Consider the following 27,956-nt stretch of genomic DNA (forward strand, 5'->3'; position numbering starts at 1 on the left):
TCTTTATATCTTTTCGTTGCAATTTGAAGTTTCGTGTCAAATGAGACGTATGGAAGGCGGACCAGATGCATCTGCATTTCAATTGGCATACCACCAATGTGTTCCGTTCAAACAACTTGTTTGGGTCGGAAATTCTGATGAGGAACTTGAACAAGCAATAAAAAGAAGGCAAATGTCTGTCGTTTACCATCTTTTTCCTTGTGGAGATGCATCGCAGTGGTAGACGATTGAATCCAATTAGATTAATCAATGATTCCAATAATGCAAACAGCTTATGGCTTACAATGCTAAGCACACTACCGATTCAAAATGGTGCGGGATTTTGTAGTAATTCGAAAAATCGACTAAAAACCGTGAAATCTCATGTCTGCATTCTCTCAATTAAGATGCATTATCCACATACATTGGAAAGGAAACTTGGAGAACCATCGGACATCCGACATATAATCTCAAGCTAAATCATCACGTATCCCCTCTAAGAAAACGCTAAATAAAACAAGAGAAAGACTTGATGCAACCTAACAAAATTGGGTTGAGTAAAATGTATAATAATCTTGTAAGAAATATAACACTGGATCCTAAGATCAGATGAAGTGTATGTCATCCTTGTTAACCGGGAAAGTAGGTCTAAAAATTGCTGTAATTTGAGCTTGGAGGACCTTTCGCCTTCAAAACCAGACTTCTTCAACAAATCCAGCACCTTTTTCTTGAATTCGGATATCTCCCCTTCCGCATTAACACCCTCCACCTCCATCTCCATCCCATCATCATCCATCTCCATGTCCTCATCCATAAACTCCATCACATCATTAGTATCCTCTTCTTGGGCTGTTGCAGGATTAAGCGCCTGCAGGGTCTTGTAATTCTTCTCGAGCAAATTGATGACACTTTTCTGCCTAAAAATTGAGCCAAGGGTTTTGTTTTTCCTATTGAAACAGATCCGCAAAAAGCCATCCCACTCCTTTTGGTTCACTTGTAAAGCCGGTTTCCTGAGCTAGATTCGAACGACAGAAGAATCCACCTTAGGCGGGGGGCGAAAATTGTTCCTTCCAACTTTGAGGAGGTGAGATACCCGGGACAAGAGTTGGGTGTTGACGGTAAGACGACAATAGAGCTTGTCACGGGGCTGTGCAATGAGACTTTCCCTCTGAAACATTATAATGGCACATGGGAAAGCAGGTTGGTGCTTCGGTAACTTGAAGGTCAAGGGAGATGAGATTTGATAAGGGATGTTTGCCACACGTATATCGAAATAGGGAAGCTCCTCAGTCTTGAGCACATCTCCTTGAATCACCTGCGTACAGAAGCACGAGCAAACCCCTATCTTTATTCAAGTCAGAGTCCCCAAAACACATCAAACATATTTCTGTATAATCATACAACATAATTTCTTAAATTAATCACAAGAGTAGTTGAGAAAATCTTCTGGCAAATATAATTATCATTTCGGAACAGAATTTGATGCACATCACACCTAACAAATCAACCAGAACAGAATTTGAGAACTTCTTTCTAAGTTATCGGATCATAGTCATGGAAACGCTAGTTGAAATGACCCGATAATGGATTTTCTAATTTTAAAAGAATGCGCCTTCTGAACAGCTTGATGATCGAAAACAGTTTCAGAATGATTACGTCTTTCCTAATGATAATTGGAGCTTTGAATTCCAATTCCCACAAACTAACAAGACACATGGGTTTCTTCATCATTCTCATACCGAACCTCGTATCTTAACCAAGGGCTATCGGGAAACTCATGTGATTCGACCTACTCACAGAGTCCACCTTCCGTGAAGTTGCTTTGATCTTAAAGGTTCTTGTTCCGCATATTGCATTGGTTGCAGCTGCGGGGAGATCCTTTCCTGAATCATGATGGTCGTTGATATTTATTGCATATTCTTCAATATTACCACCAGAACCTTCTGAATTAGTCCTGCGCTTGCAAACTTGAAAGAAGTTGATCTGCCAGCACCTGCACCCACTTTCCGTACCCCAAAATTTGAATTTGGATCCATGCTTGAAGAATCGTTGGGGATTAAATCTCTAGAATTTGTGGAGTTTTGTGCAGGAAATTCAAGAGAAGCATAATCACCAGAGTGCATTCTTCTAGCAAACTCCCCTCGATTCCTTTTTGTTTGTGCTCGCCCAAAGCTGAGTAATCAAATGATGAAGATACAAGGGCCTCGTCAGTATGACAAAGCTCTCTACTTTTGAGACCATCCAGATCCTCAAATGCACGTGTTCCAGTATGTTCCTCATCCCTGCAACGCAAGACACCTTCATAATTTTCCCTTCCCTTAATTTTTGAATGATTACAAAATTGTTCACAATTATTCTCAGGATTAACATACCGATGCACATTATTCGCCTCTTCTATATGGACATTACAACTAGCTGCTTCCAATCTGACTCTGCTATCCTGGTAATTTGCCGATGCTTCCAATGAATTCTCTGTCTTTGTAGTTTCCCCAGTATCTGTCAAATCATTGCCTAAGAGATTTCTTGAAAACTTTAGGTCAACCACATCCACCGAAGAGGAATCTGGATCCACAGAGCTGTTAATAATCCTGTTATCTGGAGTGACATCTTTGAGTTTTACATCCTTTGGAGCCTCTTGCTTCTTAATCTTAAAAACCAATTTTGGCATGCTTCTGACATTTGACTGAGACGAACAAACTATACGCGGCTTCACTATATTGCCAAACTCATGTCGAGATGGTTCTTCTTTAGTATGGTTTTGTTGCATTATCTGGAAGTCCCCATCATCGTTTTGAGTGTGGAATTCTTGCTGAAGAGACTCACTATTCGATGAATCATCTTCTTCTCCTTCTGTAGATGTTCCAGGGTTCTGAGAAAACACAGTTCGAGCATTGTGTGCTGCTACTCGCTGGGGTCGCAATGTCTTTGCTCTAGAAGACTTCCTCTTTGAAACTTTCTGGCCACCTTTTGAATTTTTAGTTCTTTTAATCCCAAATAAAACGCGATCATGCTCACCCACTCTCTTTTTCTTGACACGCCTCTCAGAAGACTCAACCTAAAGATCATTAAAATTCTATCGATGTAGGTCGAACAAAACAAAAACTGGTATAGAATCTAAAGATAGATAGAGCATTTTTACCCTTGGTCTTTTTCTCCTTGATCGACGAAGGCCATCCTTATGACTGCATCCAGCTTCACTGTCTTCTTCACTGCAGTCTGGATCACCAGAAGAACTGGTGCTAATATTTCCTTTCTCCTCTTCACTGCAGTCAGAAAGATGTGACCTACATTTATTTTTAAGACATTAGGACAACAAACCTGAATTGGACATAATTCACGTCATTCTCGTGGCCTGCCAGTACATCCATCTCATGTATTGATTGTTCTGAGTTATCTGTATTAGATTTTAAAGCATTCCAGACCTGCAAGTAGTTTGGTTTTGGTAAAATATCCAACTTCACATGTGACAAAAGTCAACCGATGCAAGCAAATCAAAAGGCAGCTGTGGACTAATCATATGAACTAATGTTAAAATTTCATGGTTAAACATACCCTTGCAAAAGTGTCAGAGCTACCTGTGACAAAAACAGTCCCATTGGCGTTGTAAGCACAACAAAGTATTTGATGGCTCTGTGGACCATTGCTCGAGGAGCGTCCAGTGATTGAAATAGCATTGCTCTTCCCTGCAAGTAAACATCACTTGATGTAAGTCCCATCGCCCAAATAAGGCAACAGTGTCAGAAGCATTATCTAACCAGTTGAAGTCTCAGAAGGTTTTGGCATGTATATTCGCAGCGGGCATTGGGAGGACCTAGCATCCCAGATTCGACAAGTCCCATCATCTGATGACCTACAAATGTCATTAACTCAGGATACAACCAGGGAAAGGGGGGCAAAAAAAAATCAGAGAGCAATAACTCCAAGAATTGAACTTACGATAGCAGTTGGTAAACAGCACTAAGCCTGGTACTAAAAGCAATAGCAGTCACAGCCCCAGTATGCCCCTGAAGAACTGAAATTGGAAATCCATCTGGCAAACGCCACTGCAGGTAAAATAACTATTCACTGGCTAATACATAAGAAAAGAAGCCAAACTGACATGTTAAATGGTAGGGTATACATACAACTCGAATGGAAAATTCATTTGAGGCAGATGCCACCAAAGCATTGTTCGAACTTACAGCCAAGTCAGTATAACAAATGAAGCCCCCCAAACAGGGAGGGAGGGAGGGAGGGAGGAGGAGGAGGAGAGGGCGGGTGTTTGGGGGATAGACCGATAGAGGGTGAGAGAAAGAAAGAGTTTGTAGACTATTAAGTCAACAATCTTAACTCACTTCATGTCCACGACAGCTAGCCAAGCAAAGTGCAGTTTCCATTGACCATATCTTCACAAGCCGATCATCTGCACCCGTGATAACATATCTCCCGGACCGATCAAAAATGGCTACATGATAAAAGCGTCGGTCATATTTTTCGCAAAAAGTTCATAGTAATACAAATTCCCAAATTCATATACAAAGTGAAAAATGTAAATGTAATTATGTATTATGGAACACATGGAGATAATATCAGTAGAAGGAACCGGAAAATGTATATTTTAATTTTTAAGACAAAAATGAGAACAATTTAGAACTACAAGTACTTCAGTTTTGACCCTTCATTCCATTGACTTAAAACTCCCTACAAATACAAAAAGGAAAATGCTTGGATGGTGTCTATATTATCTGTGTTTATTATTATTTATCCTTATCCCATACAATGTTGACTTCCATGGAAACAAACATTAACTTAGCATGCCCTTAAGAAATCAAACTCCCAGAAAATAATTTGTTTCAAGTGAGCCATACCACAGAAGACAGCATTATGATGCCCCCAGAAAATAAATTGTTTAATTCAATTCTAGTTAAGAAGGGAGCCATACCACAGTAGACAGCATTACGGTGCCCCCGTAGCTTCTTTTTGTTGTTCATCTTCTGCACCATATTTGATGGTTTAGCAATCGCATGACACGCAGAGCGAATGGATGGAGCTCGATGATGCTTTGTGAAACCTCCTCCAATTTCCCTTAAACTAAGCCCGTGAACTTGATCAGCCTGCATGCAAGGCCAACGCAGGTGCGCTGGCAGGGGCTTAACTCTCTTATTTTCCTTATTCCTATCACCTGCGAGAAAAAAGAAATGAAAATTGCAGAAGTAAGTAACATATGAAGAAACCTAATGTCTGGAACCTGAAAAGATACAAGGTAGTGAAAAAGAAAAAGTCATGAAGCAGCCTACAAATTTATCTACCTAAGTGAGGGTTCTGCTGTGGTAAAAGACCCAAAAAAGTATTTGAGCCAAACCAAAGCACTTACACGCATAGGATAACCAAGCAGCATATTATTAGGTATGATGTACATTCCTATGAGCAGGAAAGACAGAACTTTCAAGTGTTACACAACCATGACACGTTAGATAACTGTTATGTCCCAGGCAGTCATAGAAAAGGTACAGCAGAAATCTCTATCAAAGTTGTCATGTTTATCTACAGCAGAGTAGTTGAATGCTTATATTTCTTAAAAGGACATCGTGAAGAAGGATATTTACCACTGTAAATCAAAACAATTTACAAATGACCAAAGATTTGTACAGCAGAGATTTCATCCTCTAAACAATCATACTGTCATAATTATGCATTACTCATCTTTTCAAGTAATTTATTAGTGATACAGAAGATTTCAATATATCCACAAGCAGAAAAAAACACCAATCGAGAATCAGAGATATGTAAATATATGAAACGTAAATATCACATACTATCCAGAAGCGAGAATGAACCAGTTCCCAGTAATGTAGGGACATGAGCTGCATTCAGAGGACTTCTTCCAACCTTGCCATGTAAAGGAGTGGCTATACTCAGTAGCAATTGCCTTAGAAGCTTGACCAAGTGATCTCTCTCTATATGAGGATACCTATACATCATACAGAAGGTAATCACTAAAAACCCAGCATAGGAAATAAAATGACTCTGCCAACCTATACAGTATATGATCAAATGAAATCTGCCTAAAATATCAGCAAAATTCTTCAACGGTCAACGGTGAAGGCATAATACCTAGTCAGTGTGGAACGAAATGAAGCACCATATAACACCTAGAGAAATTTCTTTTTGTTTTCTTAGTAAATTATTAAGTAGACCACCAGCCTCGACAACATGATCTTCATCGTTGTTCCCAAGGGGAGAATGTTGCAAGCATGGAGTGCAATTTTGGTCCCCTTCACTCAACTTATTGCAAACCAAGCTAACCCTTAACGGGGAAGCGGAAAACCTTTTATTTTCTTCCTATAGCAAGGCAAAAAGGTTTGGCGTAGGGTTCGAATGGGAAATAACCTCTCTACAAACCCAACTGTTGTCAAGCCAGCCTGCTGCTATAACTTGGATGAGCTCAAACAAGCAGTAAATGGGACTCGTTCATTTAAATATGTAATTGAAAACAAGTAGCAGAGAGACAGTAGCCAAACAAATTGAGAAACGCACATTGCATCGAGATTTTGTGTTCATGAGTTCACACGCGTATATCATTATTCGTACCAATCGTCGGGCATTAAGTTGAAACAGCATAAGTAGAAAACCATATGAATAAACGTGTGCATTCTATAAACCTCTGGATTTGGTTCGACAAAGTAAAAAAGAGAGGCAGAGAAGTTGACTGCAACTGAAGAGGCTGCCCAACCCATATACCGGAAACCTGAAACACAGGAATAAAATTTCAAAACTTGACTCAGATGTGCCTGAAAATCATGTGTTTTCGATTGTCTAATAATTCATTAGAGCTTAATTACAGATTCCAAAATAATTGAAACCGTTCAATCTCTTAATCTTCATTTGAAGATCATTTCAACAAAAAAATCATTCCTATCGGACATCGTTTACTTATCTAAATATGTTAAATAAATCAACGGTTCATCATAAATATGCTACTTAGTATCTACATAGTCGAACATTTGAATGACTAAACGATGTTCGTTTTGAATGATTTTTTTCAAAGTTGATCTTCAAAATAAGATTAAAAATTTAAATAGTTCCGATTATAAAATTTTTACTGGAAACATATGTTATACCTACTTAATACCTATTAAGATTTAGACGTGTGAACAACGAGCGATAACAAATCTCATGTATGCGCATTGTATTTGTAATGTACGAAACATAAAAGAAGGAAAAAAAATCCTAATGCATCAATATCAAAATACAAACCAAGTAGTACAATTTCAGCTAATCAGACTCCCAATACAGTTCTGCAACGATGGCATGCCATGTCGAATAATCTTGTCTACTCAAGCTAAGCTCAAAACAGTCCGAGCTACAACAAAAGAGTAAATGAAACCAAGGTTCAGCAAGGTAAATGTAGACAAATCTTGGGAGATGGCGCTGCTACGGTTGACTACCAATGATGTACTCCCAAGAAAAGCTCGAAACCACCTTCAATAGAAACATGTTATTCCCGAGTTGAGTGGCTTCCCACTCACTGATCTTTCAAATGGCATCAATGAATCGGATGTCAAAAGAAATGGGATTGATCTGCCACACATTTATGTTTGCGTATTCCTCTAAACATTGTTTCAGTTGGGCTTCACTATATCCCTGTTCCAAAGCAAACATTCCATATGGCTTGAGACAAAATAGATAGACGTTCGAACATGATTATCACGAATTTTCATTTTTGCTATAAATTTGAATTTCTACTACTAAAAATTATATAATTATATTTATCACTTTCAAGTTTTGTACTAGTTTGACATGATAAGCAGTGCAGTTGGATTTTCAGCATTAGATCCACTTATATAGGTTGGCTTTCAATTATTTATCTGAACATCGATCACAAGACGCTTAAAGTTGAGTTGCAAAAACTAACCTTCCTAGAAATCAGATTTAGAGCATGTGCATAGCTCACATCCTGCTTGCCCGTCGTCTCAGACTCATCTCGCAAAATTGAATAGATATCTCCAATGGGATCCAGACCAGATTTCTGGCGATCATCTGAGTACAAGGAAAACTTCGACATATGCATCAGCCTTAATGCCTCATCCACATCAGATTGAGCCACAGTTTCAGAATGTCGGAGTCTTGCTATTGCCTGTAAGTGAAAGAAGTTAGTTCGTCTGTTGCGTGATCAACACACCCTGTAAAGTATAAACGTTTATTGCTTCCTTCTCCGGATGAGCATTTTCGAGCTACCCATCCAACAAACCAAGAAAATCTATTTATCTATAATACCCAAAAAAGCATACTAGATTTCCATGCTAGATAATTCTTCCTCTACTTATGGACACAGTTTCTTGAGCAACCAATCAAATGGGTAAAAAGATGGTACAAACAATACTCCTACTGTCCTACATATTACCTTTTTACAATTCCAACCTAAACATCTGACCCACTCCATACGCAGAAGGGTTCCGCTTAAATACACACCATTTAGGTCATAACACTCTTAAATTGGGTGGCTTTCCCTCTGCCTGATGAAGATGGCAGAACCCAAACCCTATGCCTATGTAGATGGCTAGAAACCATCAATTTTGCCACCTCAGTCAACTTTGATGCTCTGTATATATTGTTGTATCATTTCTTGCCATCTCATTCTATTGTGATACACAGTATATTTGCAGAACCACATTTATTTAAATTAAAAAAAAATGAAAGGCAGGACTTACAGCTGATATTCGAAGAATGCTGAGCAGAGTTCTCACAGTTGTATAGGAATGGGGTGCATTCGATTTAGCTTCTTCTTGCCGAATGCTAGAGTAGGCACTAGCAATATACTCCTCAAGTTCCTGTGGGACTGAAGGAGACAATCTTCTCACTGCAGAAATATAAGCCCTGAAAAAAAAATCATAAAAGAAAGGATCTTATCAGAAAGTACCACTAATCAGCAGACTTGAAAATAAGGATTTAGGTAGCTTTACAAATTACAAGTTCTACACAGAGAAATCATACTCGTTTGCATGGAAAAGTGATCAATAGAAAGACTAAAACAAAAGAGAAGATCCTGAAATCAGTACTACTGAGCTTTCCATGGTAAAAGTGATGTGAAATTTACCGAATAACAGATGGCTCAAGTGGAGTGAAGCCAAGAGCCGGAGATTCTTTATTCTGATGAACATAGACAACATGCCTAGCCATCTCAAGATCACTATCCATATCTGCTCGATCCAGGATTAACCATAAAAGATCAAATCTTGACAAAAGGGCCGGTGGAAGATTAATGTTTTCAGCAGGAGTTCTACGTAGGTCATATCTCCCCCTTCAAGAATATATATAAAACAACTACAGTAAGAGTTTGCACAGATTTTACACAGAAGGTTGGCTGCCAGCAGTGGAAAAGGCACCACATAATTAGAGCAATATGATTTAGAAGAGAAGTGACAAGGAGTAATGCCCTATATGAACCAGATTAAAAATAAGTAGAAAGATTTTTACCATGCTGGATTAGCTGCAGCAAGAACAGCAGTTCTTGCATTCAAAGACGTAGTGATCCCGGCCTTAGCAATGCTGACAGTCTGCTGCTCCATAACTTCATGTATGGCTGTACGATCTAATTCATCCATCTTATCAAACTCATCAATAGCACATATTCCCATATCCGCTAGCACCTGAAATGAGTTAATACTTCCACAATTCAACACCCAGAAACACTAAAATAATAATCATATAGAAAGCCTAATAAAGAACTATAGGGAATCAGATCTAATTAGGGATTATAAGGTGAATAAGTTATGGATTGACTCCTGAAAACTGGCTAGGTTTTACTTCCCCTCTTCACTTTCTAGCTATTGCTTCTGCATCAAAGGCACACACTGGTATGATGCAATAAAAGTTTAACATTAAGAACTCACGAGTATTATGCATATATTTGGCAAGTATTTACTGGTTTGTAACTTTGTATGCTCTTCCACGAATATAACATGAAAAAATAATATATATATATATATTATAGATAACTGAAAGGAGCATATGTATCTCACCAATGCTCCTCCTTCCAGGACCATTTCATTTGTGACGGGATCTTTCTGAACAGCAGCAGTTAGACCAACTCCACTGCTTCCTTTGCCAGTTGTATATACTCCCCTGGGTGCTACATTAATTATGTGTTTGAGAAGCTGGCTCTTTGCAACTCCAGGATCACCCATCAGACAAATATGTAAATCTCCTCTAATCTGCATTTTGAAGGAGAATGTATTATGACCTCTTGCGGTCCTATCGTGCAAATGATAAAACATGCTATGACCAGTCTACTTTATCACAGGCATGATATGAGCTTGGAATTATCCAGAAAATAGAACATTTGGCTTGGGAATCCCATCTTATAAAGGAAGGAGACAAATTGCAAACTGAAACTCAATTTACATAAACATTAACCAGTGACCAGGACATGCAAGTGCCAGGTCAGCAAGCTGCAATATAGGGAAGGAAGAAGGGAGGACTGCTGATCTTTCACTTCAATGTAGAGGATACATCCAAATGAAATCCATAATCTTGTGAATAAAAATTCTCAGAAGGATAAGCAAAATTCAATTTAACAATATGTGTAATTGAGTCAGATGGCATCTGGTAACGGTGAGAACTTACCTTCATTCCATCTTTTAGTTTCCTGTGAGGAGCGCCCACTAGGAGCAGAAGCAGAGCCTTTTTGATATCTTCATGCCCGTATATTTCAGGTGCCAAAGATCGAGCCAGCTTTTCATATATGTTACCATCCTCAGCCAAACGTGCAATTTGTTCTTCCTCATCTCCTATAAGTTCATAACTGTGGCACAACTAAAGTTAGTACACAATACCTTTTTCACCTAAGAATTAAATAGGTTTATCAAAGTAGGTAAAAAGAACAATAAGTTTAGCAAAAATTGTACTACAAGCACCAGATAAACTCTATGTTAAGATTTGAAAAGATGAGAACAATATATAGTACAAGATTTGTATGAAAAGTAATTTAGTCAATTACACAAATATAGATGGTTTTGTCGACTGAGAACTGATAAACGAGATGCATAAACCAATGACAAAATTGTACTGAACATGGAATAGTGGCTTACTCTTCATATTTTTTCTTTGTATGTGTGATGGACATGGCTTCTAAGTAAGTATCAGCAACTAAGCCAGCCCGCATTGCTCTGAAACCAGTGTAAGGAATAGGAAGAAAAATCCCAGATAGTTTCACAACATCACCCGGAGCTACCTAATGGTGTTGAGGAAGAGGCACATGCAAATTCAAAGAAAATAGTTACAATCAGTTAAGTAGAAGCTGGATGTCATCACTTCCTGCAATCTGTGAAGCGGAAACCCCCGTCTACCCCATTGCAAGGGATTCATTCAAAACTGTAAGTTTTAGTTTAAAATACTTTATGATAATTAGCATAGAAGTATTCAACCTTTCTTGTGAGTTCACCCCGGAAGTGAACAGTCATTGTCCGTGGAATGTGGCCTTTTGGAACATCTTCAGCCAACTCTTGTATCTTTGCCTGAAATTGAACCACATCTAACTATATCACAGAAGAGGGTGATAAACGCTACTGTTGAAAAAAATTAATGCAAAACCATATTCTAATACAGCTGTCCCCGTGTTATTAAATAACTGTGACTAAATCACCATAAAGTACCTCCTGAAATTTCAAGAACTTTGATGCCCTGAGTTGAAGAATAAGGTTCCCCTTTGTTCTATTTGTTATACAACGCCTGGATGGGCATTCAAAAAGTGGCATAAAGACTCGAGCAGTTACTTCCTGTTAGGCACAAAAAGAATTCATGAGTCAACAAAAGTGGCGTTAAAGAAACTAGGCACAAGTATAGGCGCAGTGGCATTGAATAAATTATACTCCAAAAGGGAGAGAAATAAGAAGGTTTGAAATATGTTGAGTATGTATGGGTTTGTAGCTAACAACAAATGTTTCAAAATACGCTGAATACCCAAACTGTATTATGGCTTATTGGCAATCAAATGGCTGAACATAAGGATTGTGTCTAAGTACCTGGTAAATCTCAAAACCACATTCTTCACATGTATAGACAGCTACCTGCATCAATGGCTTAACATCTGAACACCGCGTCACAATACCTGATATCCTTACAAGCTGACCAATATGTGAAGCCTTGACCTCCCTAATTGCATATGGCTTCGACTTTCCACTTGAAGATGCTCTTATGTAAACTTCACTAGAATACATATGAAAAAACACTAGTAAATTCAAACATCATAGAAAGCTTCACTACAAATGGAAGTTGAAGCATATGAAACTTATTAATAAACTACAACAGAAGACATGGAATAGATGTAAAAGTAAGTTACCAATATTAATCTGATAAACCTCTGTTGAACTTACATCGCACCAGCATATTTTCAAAACATATACTGCAAACCAAACTAGCTAATACCTTTATGAAAATCGACGTTCATTTACTAATGAGTCATGAATAACAAACTACTAAACACAAAAGTTAAACCGGAAACAGGACGTGTATCAGTGTGACCCACAATTCAGTGAATTCACACATTTGGACCGAAATTTCATTCAAACAAGCACAACTGGAATTAGGATTTTGCTTTGAACTCACAAGTAGCGCTTGATTTCAGGAGGCATCTTCTGGTGTGGATCTGGACCATCCATATTCTCTGGTACATCATCAGACCTCTGAGTCATGAGTATGTCATGATCATCATCTGTAAATGCCTCTGTGGGCTCCGGCATAAGCTCATCAATAGCATCAGCAAAAATACCAATGTAACGCCGAGTATTTTCTTGAACTCGATTGCGGAATTCTTCATCCAATTCTGCGTACTGCATAACACAAATTAACAATGGATTTCGTATAAGAAAATCAACAACTCTTTCACAAATAATAATAATAATAATTAGGCATTTGCAACAAAATCCCAAGCATAGGCGGAACTTACACTAAACAAGTCCTCAATATCAATCTCGATAGCTCGAAATTTGCGGTTTGCAACTTGTTGCTGAAAAGTCAAAAACATTTAGATATTGCTGCTGAATAGTCAAAAAATTCAGAAAAATGAATACGGCATTTAATCCAACGGGAAATTAGGGTTTTCAAACCGTACTATCAAAGCTTACAAGAAAATGTGGTAAAGAAGAAGAGGGATACTCACAAGGATGCGCATGTATTTGGGTTCGCCATTCGAATCGGGAAAGTTGGAAAGAAAATCCTTGGCGAGCTCTGTCAAAAATAACAAATATTAAATCGAGTATTAACTTTGACGGAGGAGGGAGAGGGAGAGAGAGAGAGAGAGAGAGAGAGAGAGAGAGAGAGAGAGAGATCGGTCGACGAAAACTTACCTTTTTCAGCGCTGAAGTCGATGTCCTTCATGGTTGCCAGCAATTGGAGAGGGAGGGAGAGCAAGAGAGAAAGGGGCAGTCACAAACACAGACTGAAAAGTAAGTGAGAGCTCAGATTTGGCGGCAAATGACGGATAGAGGCGAGGGTTTTGGCGGGAAAATAAGGGGAGGGTAATTTCTTTTCATTGAGCTGGGCCAAGGCCGTAAAAGAAGGCCTATTAGTAGGGCCGGCCCAAGCTCCAAGTAATCGGTTCAACCGTTCAAGCAATTCGGCCTTGCCTTGTATTATATATTGCACAATATCCGGAAAGATAAAGCCTCGCTCGAAAGTGGTTTTAAAACATCTGAAAGCGTTTTGGATAAAAATGTTTTTGGAACCAATTTAGTAAAAATGTAAGTACATCATGAAAAAACAATTTAATGTTTTATGTACTAAGCGCATAACTAATGATTCTTGTAAGAAGCCCTTTAAATGATTTCGAAACTCAAAAATATTTTCTCTAAAAACACTCCTAGTTATTTTGAAAGCAATTCTAAACGAGCAATATATCTCTTGTCAAGGAAATTTTGAAGACATGGCGCTTCTAAAAAGCTTCAAGCAAAAGTTTCATACTAACAATTCTCTGGTCTCAAATTTAAAGAAATTTGTTTTTATTGATATCGTCCTCGTACTCGTATTCTGTTACCAAACCGTCATGTCACGTACAAAACGGGGAGGAAATAGAGTGTCGTTTCAAGCAAAGGGAATTCTTTGTAATTTCACAAAACCTCAAGGGAGGCAAAACAATGGACTCTATACTAAAATACTACATTTTCCGAGTGGAGTGCACGATGAGAATGCAATTCAAAGAATTTGTGGCCGTTCAACTGCAGCCTTTAAGCACTTGCGGATGCGGAGGATGACATTCCAGTGCCAAATCATCTTGCCTCTGTCAAACCTAGCTGTAACAAGAAAAATCACTCTCTTCAAACATACATCTCACTTAAATCGAACAATCAAATAAGAAACTAAAGGCAAGTTTTAAAGAATAAATCATGGTACCATACAATGAAAGGTCGCAAAAATTTTCTGTACCTCGAGACAATCGCTAGGGAGAGATTGGCTTCTGTTCCCTGGTCTTAGCCAACTTCAATTGTGTAAGTTTGTCCAGGATGGCAGGCTCTAAAGGAATTGGGTCGAGACAACGCTCAGCTGCTGCAACAATCACCTGCTCGATAGAAACAAGTCCAAACCGATTATTTATGGAGAGACGTGAGGGAGATTTCAGGCCTCAACCATTCAAAAGCTGGCGCCAATAAAACAGATATGAACTAATATGGAGAAGCTATAAGAAGTTAAGAGGTTCAGGATGGAGAGCCAAGATTATTTTCTATATACCTCATCCAGCAGAAAGTCAACAGCAGCTTCATCTTCTGCCATTTCCTTTAAAGGAGTCCTTAGGAACTGTATATCCAACTGAATTTGCTGGAATCCACTCCTATTAAAAGTTTGGAGTCTGACAAATTCTTGCAAGCTTTTAAGACAAAGTTTTACCAAGGTCGTTACCACCGACTCCTGCAATTTGCAAGCACAGTCAGTTCATGTTGTTCCTATACCAGTACCAATACTGGTTCAAGCAACAACTAGTTCATTACCTGCGTAAAATCAACTTTCGTAAATATTTCAACTTTTTGCTTAAAAAGTTTTGCTAGATGGGTTTCCAACAGCTGGCTTCTAGCCCTCTGGGTGTTTGACCGACTTAATTTTTCCTCTCGTAATGGGTTGCTCCGAGATGAGGCAGTGCTTCCGTTGCTGTCAGCCCGGCGATGTCTGCGAACACCTTGGGGCAAAATCTGCTTCACTTCACTTCTAATTGCTTCCAACTAACACAGGAAAGAAAGGAATGAATTGTGCAGAACAGCTGACAACAAATATTAGATTTAACAAACAAGGTACCAAGCGAGTTCTCTCAACTTGACTCTTATTCCATTTCCAAGAGAGTATTAAATGGCAGGGGGAAACAAATTATGTACTGACCTCTTGAAGAAATAAATCAACAAACATATGAACTTCGCGGGGTTCCTTGTGCTGCAAAAATGTTGAACAATATAGAAAAATTAAAAGTACTTGCATGGTAGTAAGTTTAATCCTTTCTTAATAGTTTAGTGCACATGATATACTTGCTATTATTCAAATATTGCCTAACAATAAGTGTACCTGGACCCAATTTGGTGTTGTAAACCTCTTCTTTAAGAGAACTGATATCCGCTGAGTTCTCATATTTATGTACTGAAAAGAGAAGATCAAAACATTATTTGTTATCAAACTTTTGTCTGCATAATAGATAAAAGTGGTTTGATCATGGTAGCCCAATGAATAAAATGCATTTTGAATAACCCTACAATGTGCAGAAACTTTTCACCCGCTAAGCGGAAAATCCGACAGATTTCTCCAGGAATGAAAGTGGGTCCATATTCATAGCTTCTAACACCACCACCAGAAAAGGAAGCAGCTATTTCCTGACAATTAGAATAGGAAACTTCAATACAAACCCCTGAGGACATGGAAAAAAGTATAACTCCAGTATTGATATTTTTTAAGGAACAAAACATAGTTCTTATTAGTTGGGTACTTGCCTCGGTGATTCTTGGGATGGCATTTTGTTCAATGAAAACAGAAACTTGGGCCAGCACGAGGACAAGCCCAGCCAGAACTTTGTCATCTTGTATTCCCTCTGTCAAACCTTGATCTTGACTGGCTGAACTATTCTTTCCTGAAAGCAAGAGAAAGTGACCTTCAAGTGCCCTGAAGAAGTCTTGAAACCCTTCTTGGACACAATCAATAATCAAGTCTTTCAGTTTAACTAGCAGTTCCAAATTATCATCTAGAAGTTGGCGGAAGTCCTGAAATGAAATGATAGAATAAAGAGATAAGCATCCACTTTTCCCCCTTCTGATAAGTAAAATAGCCTTGCACTTTGCAATGAGGAGAAGGGGGATGCGCTTAACAGCAAGAGGCGAAAAATATATATTATAGAAATGCAAAAATTTTAAATGGGAAAATGTCTAAACCCATGTTCCAAAAACACCAAAACAAATTAAAAATAACTGCTGCATATATGCAGTCCCAGTGCATTCAACCATGACCTTCGGGAAGCACGTGTGTCCAAAAACACATTAGCAAATCGCTACCATTCGAACAATCATAGGCTAGAAATGTATATTAATATCTATATAGAAGGAATTATAAACAGTTTCAGTTTCAGCTTCAGCTCTACTGGCTACACAGGAATCATCTATCAGGTGTACATCCGGTACAAAACAGAGATGAAGCTGTAAGTTGATGCAAGCTTAGTTTACGTGCAATAACATAGACTACTTGGTATCTCATACATTACCAGTAAGACATCCATGCTGCCTTGGAGCACTGCCTTTTTTCCGCCCTCCAGAGCAACTTGTAAGGAATACTCTTCTCTGTCCTTCTGTCTAGTGTGGGCTTTTGTGAGGGCATCTACCAGTTCAAACAAATTCAACTCAAGTTACTCAACACAGGGATAGCATAAAAAGATGTAAGTTTAAACAGAAAAAACATGGCGATAGGGCCAAATGTTGGCATAAAAGAATCCATCTTGACTGCAAGTAGTTGAGCTTGAGAATCAAGATTACGGTTTAAGAATCAAAAGAACTTAAGAACAAATAACTCACAAACTAAGAAATGAATAACCTGAACTGTTGTTTAGGAGATGAGAAAATTTGTTGCTAACATATAGTTTCACAGTAACCCGAGCAGCCTGAAGAACATAGATTAATCTGTATGCTTAAAAAACATCCTTCAACAGTAACAAGAAAATAGAATCTACTGCGATTCCTGAGTGTGAAAGAAAATTTCAAACTTTATTATAAAAATAAATTGAAATAAAACTAAAAGGGAGACCTCCAGAGAATAATCGAGGAGAGCATCCTCATTTAACACATCATCCATCAGAAGTACATCTCTCCATATAATCCCTGCATGCAGATGGGCTTTTGTTAAAGTTCTCATAATATAACAATACCCAACTATATACTTCAAATAGAACAAATGGTGACGAGTTGATCGATTTTTATAGTGTTAAAATCTCCATTTGTTAAAGGAGGGGTAGATGTAGAGCAGTGTTAAGGATGGTTTGCTAGCACATTGGTCATACTTACGAAGAACTCCTAGTAGATCTGCTGACCAGATTTCTGTCTTTATGCATTGCTCAGTGGTTTTGAAGTGCCTAAACAAACAGCAATTACATTCCGTGAGCAAACTGGTACCGTACAACAAAGTTTTTTAAATTAAGAAACTCCCTTACCCGGCAACCAAGTCTTGTGCAAGCTTGGTTAGTTGTGTATCCGAATCAGGAAATATTACGCGATAAGCACGGACAGCCTCCGCAAACTCATGAACAGAAGTCTAAATTGAGTGCAAATAAGTCAGTGATTCATCAGTGCAGTTATAAGTTACAGACATCGAAGAGAAAGAGGGAGAGCATATGTAACCGAGCAGAGAGAAATCATGAAGCACAAGGGGGAAAACTTAATGCCTATTGAAGTTGAATAGAAACTTTTAGTACAAGTACTATGTTCGTCTAAATTTAACCTATTTCTCACACTTTGTTCTAATATCTTTAAAGGTGTAAATAATCACTCTCCAACAATTTTAAGATGCATACTTCATGCAGTGAGTTTATTGTTAACTATAAATCAGGTACATACATAGATGTGCCAAAACCAGCCAGTCTCGAAAGAACTTGGTTTACCAATGTAATGGTTATTATAATTTATAATTAAACGACAGTAAGAGCCTTTGCAACATAAATTGCATCATAAATTGACTTATATCACATCATAAGGTGAAAGAACAATTTCCATTAGATGCTCATACACACAGTTTTTTGGGGGTTCTTTTCAGTTCAAGTCATCACACACAACTTGCCAAAGATGAAAAACCAAAATGATGCTCCACTAGTCCCACTGTCAGATGCTCACCTCATGTGCAGTAGCAGGAACTGTGTCAGTAGAAGGATCATTAGAATCCAGTGAAGAATTGCCTATATCTTCTATCTTAAGCTGAAGGCCAGCAACAGATTGTTCCAACTTCTCAAGCAACTTCACCTTTAAGCTGTCAACCTGCCAAATGCAGGCAATATGTCATCGGGTGAAAAAAGATTATTGGAATTTTTCTTTTCAATGCATTTTCTTTGTTGAGATTCTTCTTGTGAACAAAAAATGTCCACACCTATGCCTTCACTTACAAAGAAATTTAAAATACATTAGGACTTTAAGAACAAAAAAAAAAGGATAACCTATTTTTGAAAAGTCTACCAATTTCCTGTGGGTATTGTTCACACAATTTAACTGTATCAATAGACTATTGAATACGTTTTCTTTAGTTAAAGCCATGATGTGTTAACACAGCAATATGTAATCTGAATGACAAACTTAAATAAAAGTGCAGTACAGACTGGGAAATCCAACTGCTTAAGAAGCACAGCAGCCTCAGCTCTTCCTTGTATAGATTCAGAATCTGAGAACAGCTTTCCCTGAAAATAATAATTTGGAAAATCATAAGACAAGTTTTCCAACAGCACACATCCAGCTGCAGTCAGTAAGTTATTCGGCATGAAATTATGATTTTAAACATTAACTTTAACAACATCTCAGATGGTGAATGTCCATTCTTCTGTCAAAGTATGCTTAAGAAAGTACAGTAATACAACACAGATACACAATAAATGGCTAATAAGAAATAGCTTGATAGCTAGTGAAAAATGTCATGCCTTGATTCATAACTTTTACTTCATCTAATAGGATACAGCTTACTCATGAGCATGAACATCTCACTCACATGACTCACGGCAATCCCAAGAGCTCGGAGAGCTTATTTTAGGACGAGACACGCATCATATTAATGAAACATTGTATTCATCCAAGGGATTGTTTCCCACACGTTTCAAGCAGTGGCCTTTCATGAAAAGAGACTACACGGCAGTACCAGAATGTTACATCTTAAAACTAATCCTATGTCCGAGATATAGGCACAATCCTTTACCAATATTGATGCTAATGCTTCCACCAAAAACTGCAGAACGCCTATCCATGTATTAAAGCAAATGGAGTTATATATTATATGCCCCTAAACATATAAACTATGACACCATCCAACTAAAAATTACTACCTCGACTGCTGAAACTTAACAAGAACCCCCCAGAGAAACGTTGCAAGGGAAGTAAGGATAAGACATCTACTTGTTTCTTGTTAGGTATGGGTAGAGAGAAAAACCAGTCTCGCCATATTATAAAAAGGAAAGAAAGAGAAAGAAAAAAGGATAAACCTGCAAATTCTTGATAATTATGGTCACAGCTTCTTCAGATGCTCGCTTACAATCCTGGAATGAGGAGTCTCCATATGCCTTATTGTGGAGAGCCCAACCACAAAGAAACAAGACACAAAGTAAATAAAACTCCACACAAAGGTAAACTCTGGTCCCGAATGCAAAAGATCATAGGAGAGAGAAATTACCTTAAATATTGGTATTGCTCCTGTATAAAGCTTGACCGCATCAGCATATGCTTCTGATTTGATACACTTCCCAAGCCTAGCAGGTAGATCATATATGAACTGCCGTTCCACAGAATAAAGAAATTTATGTAACCCACAAGGCCAGACACCGAAATTAAAACTGAAGTGTCATGAAGTCACACATATATTGCTCACCAACCTGAACTTTACGAAGAAGGTTGCGTGTGCGATGCAACTTTTCTATGTGTTCCCTCTTCTCAGAAAGAGAAGTGTTGACCCCATCACTTCTAGATTGCACAGACATTATCTGCAATCATGGTCAATGTGAAGTAAGCTAATATTACACTTCTTTTTTCCTTCTTTTTCCTCCGAAAACAAAAACATAGCTTGAGCGAGCCTCGGTTGAAGTATAAACAATTGGACGTACCTTCTCAAGGAGCTGTTCCATATTTGCCTCCATCCCCACAATATTACTTTTCATCCTGTTGGAAAAATTATCCAAGACCAGAACATTATAAGAGACTCTTGGTTATATTATCTACAAGCTGAAACATGATAAATGATATGGTGGGTAGCAGAAATTTTGTCAACATGTGAATATAGACATATAAGTAAAAACAATAAAGACTTACTGTTTAATAGTATCTGTCGCGCTAATAAACTTGTTGTAGTTCTCGTATACTAACATTTGTAAGTCAGTATCAAGATTCTTTATCTCAGCAGCCATTTGAACATGTCTCTGTAGAAGCCCTTCCAAGTTTGACTTGTGTACCTGCAAAGTTCATAAAACTAGCAATGCTGATTCACAGTTCGAATTTCTGCCTCATATTCGATAACAAAATAAGCGTATTTTATGAGCATTCAATATACAAATGCCACAAATCACACGCAATCAACTTATCAGAGAAAACATACATCACCATATGAAATCAACAACATTCCTACAAAGTCCTCTACCCTGATTCTGAACCAAATGCCCATCTCCAGTTCTGCTACGAAAACCAATGGTTCGTTCCACTCCACAAAATTCCCAGCTCAATTCAAAACAACTTGATGACATTTTTTTGAGCAGCCACTAATTACATTTTTCACCTCTACAAACTTCGCCATGACATAAATATTCATAAATTTCCAGACACAGCCTTCCAATTCAACCCTAAATCTGCCCTAATTACCAGTAATGATTACAACTGTCCAAAAATTAAGTAAACAAAACAGCTGAATCAATCATGTATTTGGTAAAAGATAAGAGTTGGAGATCGTACGAGGAGATGCATGTACTGGTCGGGATCGAAGGAGGTGGAGTTGATGGCGTCGAGAGTGGCGTACTTGGACGAGGAGTTAGAGTTGGGAGACGACAGCGAAGGGTCAGGGGAGTAGAAGCTCGACAGCAGATCCCTCATCCTCTTCGCCTTGTCGTCTAGTGGCACGTTGTCCACATCCATTTCTACTTTTCTTCTTCTTCTTCTTCCTCAACCTTCAGTCTCTGTGTGCGTAAGTTGGTTGAATCTTGATCCGAGATTTGGCACTGCTGGAATGTAACCAGAATTTTGTTACGATACAGTTATGACTAGAAAAAAGTGCCCGCGCGTTGCCGCGGGTGTTTAAAATATTTTGGAAATATATCCATAGAGATAACAGAGGTGTCCTATGTTGTGAGTTTCAAAACTGTATACCATTTCTAAAAACAACAAATAGACATCTAAACCTGCTGTACATACTGGTTGTTAGAAAGTTTCATTAAAAAAAAAGGAACATAGCAAGGCAACCTAATCAAAGTATGAAAAAAGCTTAAGAAACAATGCAAATGCTTTCGAAAAACTTCCACTTAAAATTAACTTTCACGAATGTTAGAAAGGCAGAAGAACCTTTCAGTATATGCTAATATAGATTATAATTCATTGCAGACTGAAAGAACTCAAATAACCTAAATAACGAAACCTAACACACTTATCATTCAAAATATATAGGAAGGGAGAAACACCACAAAATTGTAAGCAGAGAATTACCCCACCCCCAAATCGACACCAGGAAACACTATCTTTTACCAGGCTTGAAATTTTCTTCGAATCAGCGGAGTTAAAACATATAGAACCAAAGACCAATAGTTAAAACGTGTTTAATAAGGGATTTATTTCAAAAAATTCCTTCAAATACATACTGCTAAAGGGTAAGATATGCATCAATTTAGTTGGGGTTTAAATTACCGAGACTCGTTTATTTAAAAACTGAAAAATGATTATTCAAATTCATATTCATACAAAGTCTAATCTGAAACAAAATTTACAACTCAATTAAAAAAATTTGTCCAAGCACTTGCTCAGTGCAGTCCCCGCTTTCCTCCAGATTCATCCCCTTTTTTTCCCTTTTTCTGCAGACCACCCTTCACAATAATTCTGCACTCTTCTTTTATCTTTCAATTATTTCAATGAATCAAAACATCATATCATATTTTCAGAAACAAAACTTGGGCAAACAAAACTTAAAAATGAAATTGGGCATTACAATTTATTACATCTAAAAAAACCCAAAAAAGTTGCAAATACGTACAAACTTGTGGGTGTGTGGTGAAAAACAGACTAAAAAAATGCAACGGTTAGGTGTGGTGATCCTTTACTACCCACCCGCTTTGTGCCTTCAAAGGCAACATGTCATCATCCTCAATCAAACCCATCTCAGAAGATGGCACTGAAAAAGGAATTTCATCCAATCCAGAATCCACCACTGACCCAAATTTTCCTGTCTTGCCAACGTTGACATTTCTTACATCTCTATCTCGATTTTTCGAGATGTTAAAAGACAGTAAGCTATTAAAAGACGGATTCTTCTTAGTTCTACTGGACCAACCCTGCATCATAACCTGACCATTTCCCCATACCAACTCAAGAAAATCATTTCTGCATTAAAATCCCACAACAAATCCACAAAATGTTCAAATGTTAGATGGGAAAACACTCAAAACACAACACAATTCAATGGCATGAATCAAAACGAGCAAAACATATAAAGAATATAGGTGTATAGCTGAATCTAAGGTTCTGGAATCACATATGTATTCCCAAATCAGTGTGAAAACAATGAAGCAATGATTACAAAAGGCTACAGTTATTTGACTCAAAACAGTTGACATCACCACAAAAATCCATTTCTGCTTTGCTGTTCAGAGGTCCGTCTCCCACTGCGCTCTCTCTCTTTCTCCCCTCTGAGAAAATTCACTTACTTCTTCATTGGGCCTTCGAATTTGACCAAAAAAGAAAACTGATTTTTTTTGTTCTTTCTTTAATTAGGAAAACTGGGTGATTTAGTTCTCCATTTTTGGAAAATTTTCAAGAATCAGGTGTTCGTGGAGAATGTGTGAGTTGATTTTTGAACTTTTTTAAAATACCATATAATTACAAACTAATTAGGCAGATGTGTCGCTGAAATTCACTGCAAAAATGCTCAGCAGATTTGTTAATTCTAACAAAATTGATGTAACCGAGTGGAAGTTTATAAGACCCATTAGCAGGAAGGAAATGGGTGCTCTGTAGATATTGAAAAGATAGAAAATTGATAGTTCATGATTTTGGTAGTCCAGATTAGATTGATTCTGCCAGATTATTGCATGCCTTTAACCCATAATTCATGTCCTAATTTATCTGTTCAGGTTTTAGTTTTTGCCTTTGGGAAAACCCAAAATCTCTACCTCAAACGCTCATCGGCAACCACACTCCTTACACCCCCTGTCTCTCTCCCCAACCCCTGCTTCACCAAATAACACACCCAGACCTCTCTCCCCACAGCCAAGGAGCAACCAAATTCAACTCCTCTTGTAAATAATTTATAAAAATCTAAAGCAGGATAAATTGCTTACCTTCCGTAAAGAGGGTTATGGAAAATGCACGGATGGACTGGTGGTGCGTCGCGGTTCTCGCGTGTGCTGTGGAGCTAGTCGCCGGATTTGGCTGAACTGGTGGAGATGCTATTCACCCTGAGAAAATCAAAAAACGAATCCAATGGGTTCTGATGGGTCTTAAAGCCAACAAATCTAAAAATTTGCCCAAAATAAATAAATCTAACAGCAAAAACATAAATAATATAGCTCACCCAGAAAAGGTTCGAAAGGGAAAGAAGCAGAGATATGTGAGATAGAAGCCAACAGAACGCAAACAGAAGACGGAAGCAGAGATTTTTGAGGGAGGGCTATAGTTCGAAAGGGACAGAAGCAAAGATTTGTGAGAGACAAGACGGATCGAAGCAGAGATCGGCGGCGAGAGAGAAAAGCAAACAGACGGGCAGGGGAAGAAAAAACCTGAGCGAAGGCTAAAGAAGTAAAGAAGGGCATAACGGCAAATCAAGCAAAAAATCCGGGGCATTTCCGTCCTCACACTATAGATCAATAGTGCCACTCCAAAACTCAGTTTTAGCGTGTGTGTGTGTGTATGTAGGGGTGTGTATATATAGGGATGTGTTATTCACACATTTCAAATTACTTCTCACACATCTTTTGATAATTTATGTCCGTTGATCTTCTTCAATTTAACCCATCTGACGATCGAAAATTAAAAAGATGTGTGAGAAGTAAAATGGGGTGTATGGATATCACACCCCTATTAGATATCACACCCCTAAATATATATATATATATATATATATATATATATATAAAATATAATATAATATAATATTGTTAAACGACGAGGTAGAGGTCAACATCCGTAGTTTTAGACCTTTTAACCATCTGAACCTGTGTTTTGTTTCACTGTACCCACCCTTGTAATGATTTTTTTATCAGTTTTTATAACTCTTCTACAAATTGTTAAGAAATGACAAGTTCTATAATTATCTTCGAGAAATGCTTAGTGATTCTTTAAAATTTGAATCTCCATAGATTCTCTGTCACTCTATATTCTTAAGGTTGACAAGAAAATTGAGGTTAAACTGTAAGGTAACAAATAGTTCATAAAGAGTCAATTTTGAGAGAGTCTTCTTAGCATTGATTTGCTTTAATATGGCTTGAAAAAATTAGAGAGAGGAATTACAATTACGACTTTTTCTTCTATGCTCTAACTTATCACGATTATTTTGAACATTTAGACACAATCACAATTTTTTTTTTCTAAAACTAGTTGGAACACTAAGGAATCGATTTGAGTCCCGAGCCTCGTTCTTTGTGTATCTGTTTGGATATATCACTCGTTTAGATATAAGCAACAAGATTTCATTCAAAACTATCACTAATTTTAAAATCATGTTACAAGTAAAATATTTGATCATTGTTGGTTACCAAAATGAAGATGACTAAGTTGATTTGTTTTGTTATGTGAGTTTTTATGTTGTTGAGACAAAGCAATAATGGAGGAGGAGGACTCGAATCTAAGACATTGAGTGCACTAGTGAAATTTATTAACCACTTGAGCTACAATTTATTGTGTTTTATTTTGTAACTTAATAGAAATGTTTTGTTAAATATCACTAACATGGCCCATGGCTACTTGCAGGGCCGGGCTATAACAGAGTTGAGCCCAAAGAGTAAAAAGTCAATTGTATATCTAAGCTCAATAAACCCATAATGTCTTATACAACATTTTAACACTATTGATACAAATAAACGACTGTTATGACGTCTTTTTTATACAATTTGTGTGTTATATAAAGTGTATGTGTTAAATTGATTAATTTTGAAGTTGTCTTGACCTTGTTGGTTTAGACATTGACCATGTTCATTTGTTCATGTATAAAATAAGTTGCTTATCTTCTTTTTTGGGCAAATAATTTGCTTATCTTTCACACCAAGTAAAAGTTGTTTTACCTTCACAACCTTTTTCATTTGGAAAAACTAAAATAAAATAAAATATATTGCAAAGAAAAGACTTTACAAACGAGCAACAAACAGATGCAACCATCAAAAAAACAAAAATGCCAACAAAGCTGCACCAAAGAAGCAACAACAAAAACTAATTATATGTGGGGATATTCCAGTTTCGCTAAATAGACTCATTAGTAGCAGAATGAGCGACTTTCAAGTTAGTGGACTTAATGGCATTGAGAACCACCTCATCGGGTTGACACGAGTTCTTGAATTTACATTTGTTCCACTTCGTCCATACATAATGCACGATAGTGGGGTACAATGGTTGATGATAATATGCACAAAATTGTATAGAAACAATAATCTATGTTGCGTGCAAAATAGTAATTGGTGTTGCATGCAAAAATATTATCAATAGCCTATGTAAAAACAATTGCTAATGGTCATTTTGCTAATAGATGCAAGTAAGATCAAAACTGAGATTCAGGAAACAAAGTGGCAAATTTTGAGTTTCAGGAATAAAATAGGATCAAAATCGAGTTTTAGAGACGAAAGTTGTGACTTTGAGTTTGAAGGAGAAAAGTAAGACTGAAATCAAGTTCTAGTGAGTAGCTAAAAATAAGCCAACAATTACAAGTAGTTGGTGGAAAAGTTGTTATTGATAGTCTCTTTGGTAGCAAGACCTAAGAACATACGACTTGTAAAAACAATTTTATTAGCAAATGGAAACGTTTGCTTGTTTTTCTAACTCTAGGTCGTTAATCCACACAAAACTCATCCCACCACGTATGGCAAAGCAATTCCAGTCCTCAACTTCTCCAAATTTTGCTCCCCTTTCATTCAACCAAAAGTCAATTGAATTTGGAGTGTTATAGACAATTGGAGTTCAAGTAATCAATTATCAAAATTCAACACAAGAATTTTACTCCACAAGGTATTTTATACAACTTTACTTCATTAATTTGTTTTTGGCAGTAGAATTTAGCTTTCTAATTTAGAGATCAATGGATGAATGATAACATGATTATTTTAATATAAAGAGATATTTAATGGTATTGGTAATGATATTGTTATGCAACGTTTTCAAAACATGAAAACATTCGAGGAATATTGTAATATGTTATATGAAAAACTTTATGGATTAATATATTAATGTTTTGTTCAATAAATTCTTGAGATTTTTAATTGTGACTTTGTTGTTTAAGGATGCCCCCGCTCATACAAATCTCTGGCTTCGTCCCTGTATACAAATGCAACAAATCACTCGCAATCAACTTATCGAAGAAAACATACATCACCATATGAAGTCAACAATATTCCTACAAAGTCTTTTACCGTCATTCTGAACCAAATGCCCGTCTTCAGTTCTGCTATGAAAACCAATGGTTCGTTCCATTCCACAAAATTCCCAGCTCAATTCAAAACAACTTGATGACATTTTTTTGAGCAGCCACTAATTCCATTTTTCACCTCTACAAACTTCGCTACAACGTAAATATTCATAAATTTCCAAACACAGCCTTCCAATTCAACCCTAAATTTGCCCAAATTACTAGTAACGATTACGATTGTCCCAAAATCAAGCAAACAAAATAGTTGAATCAATCATGTATTTGTAAAAGATAAAAGTTGGAGATCGTACGAAGAAATGTATGTACTGGTCGGGATCGAAGGAGGTGGAGTTGACGGCGTCGAGAGTGGCGTACTTGGACGAGGAGTTAGAGTTAAGAGACGACGGTGAAGGGTCAGGGGAGTAGAAGCTCGACAACAGATCCCTCATCCTCTTCACCTTGTCGTCCAGCGGCACGTCGTTCACATCCATTTCTACTTTTCCTCTTGTTCTTCTTCCTCAACCTTTAGTTTCTATGTGTGTATGTTGGTTGAATCTTGATCCGAGATTTGGCGTTACTGGAATGTAATCGGAATTTTGTTACAGGGATACAATTATGATTTTGTTAAACGACGACGTCGAGGTCAGCATCCGTAGTTTTAGACCTTTTGACTATCTGAACCCATGTTTTGTTTCATTGAACCCACCCTTGTAATGATTTTTTATCAGTTTTTATAACTCTTCTACAAATTGTTAAGAAACAACAAGTTCTATAATTATCTTCAAGAAATGCTTAGTGATTCTTTAAAAATTGAATCTCCATGGATTCTCTGTCACTTCATATTTTTAAGGTTGACAAGAAAATTGAGGTTAAATTGTGAGGTGACAAATAGTTCATGAAGAGTCAATTTTGAGAGAGGCTTCTTAGCATTGATTTGCTTTACTATGGCTTGAAGAAGATTAGAGAGAGGAATTACAATTACGACTTTTTCTTCTATGCTCTAA

At 37.4% G+C, this 27,956-nt stretch overlaps 2 protein-coding genes and 2 pseudogenes across 11 annotated transcripts; all 4 read right to left on the minus strand.

Annotated features, from left to right (window-relative positions):
* Nucleotides 1-359: 359 nt before the first annotated feature.
* Nucleotides 360-1,710, minus strand: LOC148699302 (ribosomal RNA small subunit methyltransferase pseudogene; annotated as a pseudogene).
* Nucleotides 1,619-7,276, minus strand: LOC148699303 (uncharacterized; annotated as a pseudogene). The gene is made up of 13 exons (XR_015963594.1): nucleotides 7,253-7,276; nucleotides 6,621-6,706; nucleotides 5,775-5,929; nucleotides 4,901-5,140; nucleotides 4,310-4,423; nucleotides 4,104-4,177; nucleotides 3,916-4,022; nucleotides 3,735-3,829; nucleotides 3,532-3,662; nucleotides 3,298-3,401; nucleotides 3,119-3,263; nucleotides 2,352-3,034; nucleotides 1,619-2,261 (listed from the first exon to the last, which is right to left on the minus strand). The product of XR_015963594.1 is annotated as an uncharacterized LOC148699303 (transcript).
* On the minus strand, nucleotides 7,180-13,458 carry LOC137720856 (DNA replication licensing factor MCM7). Its single transcript, XM_068459968.2, has 15 exons — nucleotides 13,305-13,458; nucleotides 13,118-13,185; nucleotides 12,905-12,964; nucleotides 12,565-12,788; nucleotides 11,982-12,165; nucleotides 11,613-11,735; nucleotides 11,385-11,474; nucleotides 11,049-11,191; nucleotides 10,585-10,762; nucleotides 9,981-10,172; nucleotides 9,436-9,608; nucleotides 9,056-9,259; nucleotides 8,670-8,835; nucleotides 7,874-8,095; nucleotides 7,180-7,602 (listed from the first exon to the last, which is right to left on the minus strand). Exons 1-15 carry the CDS (start codon nucleotides 13,333-13,335, stop codon nucleotides 7,495-7,497), a joined length of 2,166 nt encoding a protein of 721 aa, XP_068316069.1. The 5' UTR covers nucleotides 13,336-13,458; the 3' UTR covers nucleotides 7,180-7,494.
* Nucleotides 13,459-13,938: 480 nt separating this feature from the next.
* Nucleotides 13,939-24,134, minus strand: LOC137720516 (Vps51/Vps67 family (components of vesicular transport) protein). Of its 9 annotated transcripts, none has more exons than XM_068459597.2 (24): nucleotides 23,917-24,108; nucleotides 23,684-23,800; nucleotides 22,455-22,727; nucleotides 21,096-21,358; nucleotides 20,463-20,602; nucleotides 20,258-20,312; nucleotides 20,030-20,137; nucleotides 19,831-19,929; nucleotides 19,643-19,720; nucleotides 18,773-18,850; nucleotides 18,297-18,437; nucleotides 17,621-17,721; nucleotides 17,475-17,542; nucleotides 17,218-17,291; nucleotides 17,008-17,074; nucleotides 16,682-16,794; nucleotides 15,921-16,187; nucleotides 15,687-15,803; nucleotides 15,502-15,573; nucleotides 15,322-15,372; nucleotides 14,940-15,167; nucleotides 14,683-14,859; nucleotides 14,380-14,512; nucleotides 13,939-14,246 (listed from the first exon to the last, which is right to left on the minus strand). In XM_068459597.2, the coding sequence occupies exons 4-23, from the start codon at nucleotides 21,273-21,275 to the stop codon at nucleotides 14,393-14,395; spliced, it is 2,334 nt and encodes a 777-aa protein (XP_068315698.2). In that variant the 5' UTR covers nucleotides 21,276-21,358; nucleotides 22,455-22,727; nucleotides 23,684-23,800; nucleotides 23,917-24,108; the 3' UTR covers nucleotides 13,939-14,246; nucleotides 14,380-14,392. The 9 variants fall into 9 exon arrangements, with proteins under 9 accessions (XP_068315698.2, XP_088555574.1, XP_068315697.2 ...); XM_088699456.1 differs by lacking the exon at nucleotides 22,455-22,727 and having other exon boundaries at nucleotides 14,017-14,171; nucleotides 14,227-14,242; nucleotides 21,096-21,361; XM_088699444.1 differs by lacking the exon at nucleotides 22,455-22,727 and having other exon boundaries at nucleotides 14,017-14,171; nucleotides 14,227-14,246; nucleotides 21,096-21,361.
* Between the last annotated feature and the right edge of the window lie 3,822 nt (nucleotides 24,135-27,956).

The sequence above is a fragment of the Pyrus communis genome, chromosome 1 (genome assembly GCF_041283825.1).
Source record: "Pyrus communis isolate YQ-2024b chromosome 1, ASM4128382v1, whole genome shotgun sequence".
NCBI classification, from domain to species: domain Eukaryota; kingdom Viridiplantae; phylum Streptophyta; class Magnoliopsida; order Rosales; family Rosaceae; genus Pyrus; species Pyrus communis.

Excerpts from the sequence above, each read along its gene's own strand:
- LOC137720856 (XM_068459968.2), bottom strand. The coding sequence starts at position 13,335 with ATGAAGGACATCGACTTCAGCGCTGAAAAAG. Across the intron at positions 12,166-12,564 it reads CCTGAAATCAAGCGCTACTT|TGAAGTTTACATAAGAGCAT; the intron begins GTGAGTTCAAAG and ends TATGTATTCTAG. Across the intron at positions 8,836-9,055 it reads CTTGAGCCATCTGTTATTCG|GGCTTATATTTCTGCAGTGA; the intron begins GTAAATTTCACA and ends TTTTTTTTTCAG.
- LOC137720516 (XM_088699448.1), bottom strand. The coding sequence starts at position 21,275 with ATGGATGTGGACAACGTGCCACTAGACGACAAGGCGAAGAGGATGAGG. Across the intron at positions 19,930-20,029 it reads ACCTTCTTCGTAAAGTTCAG|TTCATATATGATCTACCTGC; the intron begins GTTGGTGAGCAA and ends GTGGAACGGCAG. Across the intron at positions 17,543-17,620 it reads GCACAAGACTTGGTTGCCGG|GCACTTCAAAACCACTGAGC; the intron begins GTAAGGGAGTTT and ends CTGTTTGTTTAG.